This window comes from Bidens hawaiensis, unplaced genomic scaffold (genome assembly GCF_021521415.1).
Source record: "Bidens hawaiensis isolate Kalapana, Puna unplaced genomic scaffold, B.hawaiensis_p1.1 tig00029312_1, whole genome shotgun sequence".
NCBI classification, from domain to species: domain Eukaryota; kingdom Viridiplantae; phylum Streptophyta; class Magnoliopsida; order Asterales; family Asteraceae; genus Bidens; species Bidens hawaiensis.
This window is the reverse complement of record NW_027494840.1, coordinates 35971-43885: the sequence shown is the minus strand read 5'-3', so window position 1 is coordinate 43885 and position 7915 is coordinate 35971. Positions and strand designations below refer to the sequence as shown.

Sequence of the window (7915 nt, the reverse complement as noted above, 5' to 3'; positions counted from 1 at the left end):
GAGGTGGTGGTGGTGGGTGACGGTTGTGGTGGGGGTGGGCGGTGGAGTGGTGGTGGTTGTAGGAGATAAGTGAATATGTAATTGGGTTTTATATAAGTGGGTTTTTGAAATTAATGTAAGTGGATTTTGAGATTAAAGTAAGTGGGTTTTGATATTAAAGTGTTAAGACTAAAATACCCTTCTTCCTAGCCTTCTTAGGAAAAACAAACTTCTTATTTGAACCTAACCCTTGCATGACATTACTATATTGATAAGATTGTTTTAGTCGGTTAACAAAATGATGAAAAGTCTTCATAAGTAATAGTTAAAAAAAATTAAATCAATCAATCATACCCAGTGGAAAATCCCACCAATAGCAAAGCTATAAGTAGGTTCTGGGGATAGTGGGATGTAGACACACTGTATATCTATCCAATAAAATTAAAAAATAAATAAATAAAAAAAACTCACTTGTATGCATGGAAAATGTACGAGTGGGTATGCATAATGCATATATTACTTACGTACTTGTTAATATGATGCTAGTAAGATTGTTGTAGGTTAAGTGATAAAATGACATGAATGATTATATTTGATGCATTATATGTATAGCATGCTTTATTTGGTTTAGTTTGATAGTCGTTTATGTAAACGGTCGAAAGTTCGGATTTTTAATGAAAAACCGGCACAGTTTTAGAAACTGTTTTAAAAGCAGCCTCTTAAACTTAAAATATGATATTAATTACATAAACTAATGTATATATTAAGACCAAGATAAGAAAGTTTGATATTAGACGGTACGCGTCGGGAAAGACGACTCGAAACTGTTAAAAATAACCATTTTTTATGAAACTTTTAGCGAAAATGAAAACAAAAATTATTTTACAAAAAAACCGTAAAATAAAACTTCTGTATTTTAGCTATAAAAAGTGTTTCCATACTTCAAAATAATAAAATTTTTATACTAAAACGTTAACCGGTTCGTCGTCAGACACGAAACCGACAAAAACCTTTAAAATTAACTTTAAAAATATAAAGTTTACAAACTTATAAATAAATTATATTTTTCCAACAATAAAAGAATATTAAAAACTTAAGTTAATAAAGATAAATAATTTTTATTGATATAAACACTATTATATAAATTGTAATAAAACTCATGTACATACTTTATTTGCTAAGTGTTTTATACGCATGAAATAAATAAGTTGGACCTAATGTTTTAAATACTAGATGATTATGATGTGTTAGGAATTGTAAGCTTTGGTGAGAATTAACAACTTGGATTTAACTCAACCAAAAATCGCCAGCCGGTCGTTCGAACACAAACTTTATAAAATGATAATAAGGAACGTTTTCAATAAATAAAATGTTTGTGTGAATATTCTAAGCTAAATGAACAAATTAAAACACACACACACATATATATAGAGAGAGAGAGAGAGACGCACTATTAATAGGACACGTGTCGTTTGGACGTTACCAATAACCTAGATTACCTGTTATCCAAGTAAAATATATATGATTGGAATAAAAAAGAAACTTCAAAAACCTGATTAGAACAAAATATTTTATTAGTGACTTGATTTAAACAATTTAAAAACCTTGTTATCATAGAGAAATCACGTATAGTATAAGTATTCATAAAAAACATACCTTATGATCCATATAAAACAAGAGTTCGCAAGTTTTGTATGGTCCCAACGACTTTGGAATCTATACGTTGTACCAATACAAAAGTAAGGGATGTATGATTATTACGGCTGGAGCTTCGACTGAAGACCATCATACAAAACAAGTGAAATAGAAGAAATAGAGGGATCTAATAATATCTTTTTATATAAATAAACATTTAAGTTTTTTTTTTTGGATGAAAAATTCTTCCAAAAACTAGTCATGCACATGCTAGGCTCATTGTTACGTGCCGCCAAAAATATGCACAAATGATTTTAAAAAGATCATGAAAAAAAATTGTAACGAAATGCCTCGAAGAAGACTTTAGATTTATTTTAAATATTCGTAAGGAAATACTTTTGAGCCATACCAAACAAGATTGCACAACTTTTGTGTGGTCCCAAACACTTTGGAATCCGTACATCAATTCAAATGTAATGGTGACTTTGTATAAGGTCAATCTGTGGTAATGGTGAGCAAAAGTCACCACTAACACTTGCAAGAACATATTATTTTGTGATTTATAGTGTTTATTTGATGAAAAAAATTTGGTTGCTTTATATAAAAACTTATGATTAATTTAAAATTTCCAACCTCCCAATGTAGTTGTTCAAGTTCTGTCACTGTTTGGGGAGTTGGCTCGCCCTTTTCGAATTTGATGACTTTGTATGTTTGTACAGGCATCAAATTGCAAGCAACAAAAACTTAGATCAGTAACAATTTGACTTCTGTAACCGAACAACTACCGACAAATACAACCACCAACCAACACATTGTATCTTATTCGTGTTTTAGACACACGAACAAAAGTGTAGGTGAAACAATACGGATGTTATTCTATAAAACTTTTGAAACATGTAATTCACCAGTCACATGAATTGCTAAGAAAAGACACAAAAACAAATTATTATAACATACTTGTTTAATTTTCACATCCTTACAACCCACATGAACTTGTGAAGACTTTGGTTTAAAATATAAAAAGATCCAAGATCTATTCTCCCTCAATTTTGACTTTTAAACTTTTTCGTTCTTCGCAACGAGCTTCTCAATCAGATCCGCTGCATCCTGAACAGTCGCAATGGTCTGAGCGCTTTCTTCCTCCACACTAATTCCAAATTCTTCTTCGAGTCCCATCACAATCTCAACCTGAATACAATCATCATATAAGATCATATGGTTTGGGTCAACCCGAACCGACTGTTTCAATCCAAACAATTGACTGCCTATTTTGACATGTCATACAATCAACCGTTTTTGCACTTCTAGAATTAATTTTCAACCGAATTAATTGACATAACCCAACAAAATACCTAACCAACCTTAAAGTTGACGGTTTGGTTTTATGTTTTTGTTTTTTTCAAAACCAAATTTTCAGTTTTGCATGTACCGATAACCAAAGTAACCGCACCGATTGGTAAAAACCACACGAAACCCGTAAAAACTGATAGAATTTATTGTTTATAAATGGTGTGGCCCAAAATATTTAGACCCAAATGCTGAATAATCAATTCACTATTAATTAACCGAAAAAAAAATTAGGCCCAAAGTTTCAGGCCGAAATTCATTACTTAAGGTTTTTTTTTTCTAGCTCAAATGGCAAAACTAGAAAAACCAAAATTGAATCAAACCAATTGTGAAAAGCAAAAGCAAATGGTCTTAAGAAACTCAAAAACCAAATTTTCGGTTTGTGGCTGGGATCGTGCCCAAAACCAATCCAAACCCTTGGAACCAACCTGACGACTAATTGCATGTTTGACATGCCAACAGATTCCACCCATTTTCCGACCTCTAATATGTAACTGTTTAGGGTCAACCCAACCCGGAACTTTTAAATCCAACTAATAAATTGTCGGTTTTGATATACTAGTAAACAATAAACAGACCGTATCAAGAGAATCAGCTCCAAGTGAAGCAAACTTAGATTCCCCGGTTACAGCAGTGTTTTCTGGTATGGCCAACTGTTTCCTTACGATGTTACAAACCTTGTCCACTGTCTCCGGTTTCGCCTGCCAAAACATTAAAAAATCAAAATGTTTCTACCTTAGACAATAATATGATATATATTGTGTTAATAGATAAAATTAAAATATATATAAAACAATTTCAGAATTACATAAATAAAATAATTAACAGCCTAAGCCCGAGCTCGAAATGAACCAAGAGCAATCTCTCTGAAGTTAAACAAGTCGAGTCAATGTATAAACTGCACAATTTGCATGCCTATTTTGATTATCAGACTACATAACTATTAATCATTTTATTTGATTTTATCAATTTAGCTATTAACTACCAACATATAACTTTCAAAACTGTCAAATCCAAATGAAAAACTAGAACATATACCGCGCAGGAAACCCTGAATCGCGATGGGGTAGAACTCAATTTAAGAGAATAGAAGGATTTCCCATTGACAGCGAGCGATACGGCATTGAAATTAGAAACCCTGGTAAGTGTCTGCCATCAAAAATTACAATTAATTAGAAACAAAATGGAAAACACACAACAAATTTCTTGTTTCAGAAAGTAAAATTGCAGATTCAACAGCAGAGTTTAAGAAGCTATTATATGGAAATTAAACAAACTGATCATAAAATAAAGAAAAAATTAATATGTTAACAATCATGAAATAGAGTAAATGTGTACGGCAGCCAGGTTTAAACGAGCCCAAACCCGACTTTTATTGTGGCTCGTTTAATAGCAAAATTAAGCTTAAACTAGTTTTAGCATAAACTTTTTTTGGAGCTTTTCATATAAATACATGTAGAAGACATTCCAATGCAAAAATACCATTTTATAAAAAAAAATTACCTTCTTTTAACCGTCCTTTAAAAAAAATTATTAAAACGACTTCTACAGGTGTTTATTGGTAAAATCTCTAAAAATGATTATCTAAAAATATTTTTTTTAAATGTAAAAATGAATTTTTCATTGGTTTTTTACATATAAAAGCCTAATTATTCAACCTAGGTGTGTGTGTGTGTGTGAATAATTACGAGAGAACATATAAATAAAACAAGTAAATATTAATAAATAATAAACAAGCTAAACTCGAGCTTGAAAAACAAGTCACGCCCTGCGCTCGAGCTTTAGAGACAGGGCTCTTCGCAAGCGGAGCTCTGGCTCGTCTCGTTTATACCCGTGATTAGTAAACCATCAACACCTAGAATATAGGTGGAATTAACTACTAATCAGAAATCCAATTTGATCAAAATAATCGGAATCGAATTGGGTAAAAACAAAATTACAATCGACAACATAAAATCGGGAAACCTGATTAACTCAACAACCTATTTCGTATCGAAGTGATCATGGGATGAAAACAAACAAGATTAAGATATATACAAACAATTTGTTAGTTAAACCTGATTGGGTTTGTGGGATGATAGAGAGGGCATGAATATTGATGCGATGGAAGCCATTGATGACAATGAGATGAGAAAGTGAAGGAGAAGGATATGAAGGAGGACGAAGGGCAGGAAGAGTGTGAATAATATTATATAGAGAAAAGGGTTTATAGTTTATATCGAAAAAGTTGGCAGGAGTTGGAAATGTTATTAGTAAGTAGTTCACCGGTATATTTTTTATTTTCATTTTCAGTTTTAAGCCTACTTGTAGTAATCGTTTATTTAATTTTATTTTATTTTTTATGAACGGCCAACAAACATAGAATGTTCTTAATAGAATGCTCTTAAGCGTCTTCAAGTTATCTCTAGTTCCGGGGAAAATCCACCGCCCGAAGGCCCACTGGTGGTAAAACCCGGATTCCCTCAGGATCGAACTGAAAATCACAAAGATCTCAGTCTTTCTTCATTGAGCCACCCATATCCCTCCAAAGTGTTGTAAGTGGGTATTGAACTTGAGTCCCCATTGAGAAACTCAAACTCCCTACCACCACACCACATTGGATGGACAAAGTGTTGTAGTAATCGTTAATTGTTGACTATGTGGTGGGATCTAAAGATTAATTGAAATTAATCAGGATTAATTGACGACTAATCGGAATTTTTACAACCAACGCTTTAAGTAGTTTAGTTTATTAACATCTTGTCGATTACAAAACAGATGAATCTGAACGGAGAAACATACGTCTTATTAAAATTTGCTTCTTGTTTAAAGGTGTGATCAAACTAAATACATAGTTTTAGGTACGGTTTTAATTATTTTGAATCCAAATTGATCTGAATTTTGTTTAATCGATAAAATAAGCAAAGCTGAAAAGTTTGAACCAATTGGTAAGGCGATTTGGGCCGATTTCTCAGATTATGATATTATTGAGCGCTTTGGCCGTATATACAGAAATCTTTCTCATTATCATAGTGGATCTTCAAAAAAAAAAGAGTTTGTATCGAGTAAAATATATACTTAGACTTTCTTGTGCTAGAACTTTAGCTCGTAAGCATAAAAGTATTGTACGTGCTTTTTTGAAAAGATTCGGTTCGTAATTATTGAAAGAATTCTTTACAGAAGAAGAACAAGTTTTTTCCTTGACCTTTCCAAGAGTTTCTTCTATTTCGCGAAGGTTATCTAGAAGGCGGATTTGGTATTTGGATATTGTTTGTTTCAATGATTTGGCCAATCATGCGTTATGAAACGTTGTAAACACTTTTGTAGCATACTTCATTGCATGCTTAATCAGTGATATAAGAAATAATCTATCAAGTTTATGTATATTAAGATTAAAGTAATAATTTTTATCAATTCAATGTATGATCAAGTTTATTAAAGGAGCAGTGTTTTAGTGGTACTTTAGTGACTTTCTCTATGGTAGATTACTGGTTTGAGTCTCGTTTATGGCAAAACTAGTTTGTACGAACCAGGTTTCATCATGGTGACCCTTCGGATGATGAGTTTGTCATAGAATTGATGCTGGACCGTGTGATCAACGCTATCTGAGTCATTATAATTTCTAGAATTGTAGTTAGTCTCAAAAATTAACTACGTGAATTTAAGTAATAAAAAATATATTTTATTATTTTTAGGAAAATTGGTTTTTATTGGTCCCAACTATTTCATTTTTGTCAGCGCTGGTCCCAACTTTCATTTTGGCTGGCAACGGTCCCAACTTTCATATACATTTCTTCCACCAGACCGCGACTAACGGAGTACTAACTCCGTTATGTCATTGCTGACGTGTCCATCCTACTTGTCAAAAAAACGTTACGTGGCAGCCACCATCGCAGCCATCTAAGTTGTCAAAGACCGGAGAATCAGAAATCCCTACCGGACTCCGACCTCCCACCCACTGCCGCCATCAAACTCAAACCCACCTCCCCACACCACCGTCCCACCGCCACTCCCGCCACCCCTGTCACCACCACCCAACGCCACATCGGCCACCGTCACGTTCACCATTTCCGGCAACCATCATGCTTGCGGAGTTTTGAATCTGCTCGAGCCGTCTCCCCATATTCGTTATTCATCTCAGTTCGTATCCAATCGCCTCGTCTCGTTTTTCCGGCGACCCAACCCCGTGTTCCAATTCAAGGACCCGATTCATATATGATAAATTGGGGGGTTTGACTCCAAAGGCACACCCAAATAAAAATCCCCAATTTATCTCAAGAACCCTAATTGAATCATCGAGTCAATTACAATGTTTGATCATCACCGTCATCGTTCAACTTCCTTCGCTACATCGGCGTTCAACTCCGGTGTCGCCGTCCTCTGCCGTATCGGCGTTCAAATCCGGTGTCGCCGACCTCTGGTCCGGACTAACGGTTAACGGTGAGAAGGTTGTGAATAAGCCTCCGATATGAACTGCGGATGAGTTGCGATCTTGAAGGATGGCTAGCGATCTCTTTCTCTGGTTGCCGGAAAAGAACCGTCGCTGGAGTTGGTGGAGGAGATAATTGGGGATTTTGATTATGAATGTAAAATTGTTATATAAAAACTAATATCCACGTAGGCTACCATGTCATATATTTTTGACAAGTAGGATGGACACGTCAGCAATGACATAACAGAGTTAGTACTCCGTTAGTCGCGGACTGGTGGAAGAAACGTATGTGAAAGTTAGGACCGTTGCCAGCCAAAATGAAAATTGGGACCAGCGCCGACAAAAATGAAATAGTTGAGACAATAAAAACCAATTTTCCTTATCTTTAAAATAGAACGGTTGCTAGGAAATAAACGTGTTTTATCGACTGAAGCAATAATAAAAGTTAATTATTTAATTGTTTGAATGTCTATTTATGAATTTTGTGAATTCGTAGGGTTTGGCGGGCGGCAGCACACATCTAGACATAGCTGCTCATTTTTT

The 7915-nt window shown here is 34.2% G+C and overlaps 1 protein-coding gene across 1 annotated transcript; it reads right to left on the bottom strand.

Annotated features, from left to right (window-relative positions):
• Positions 1-2539: 2539 nt before the first annotated feature.
• On the bottom strand, positions 2540-7008 carry LOC143578620 (acyl carrier protein 1, chloroplastic-like). Its single transcript, XM_077062134.1, has 4 exons — positions 6889-7008; positions 4000-4110; positions 3540-3662; positions 2540-2802 (listed from the first exon to the last, which is right to left on the bottom strand). The coding sequence occupies exons 1-4, from the start codon at positions 7006-7008 to the stop codon at positions 2671-2673; spliced, it is 486 nt and encodes a 161-aa protein (XP_076918249.1). The 3' UTR covers positions 2540-2670.
• Between the last annotated feature and the right edge of the window lie 907 nt (positions 7009-7915).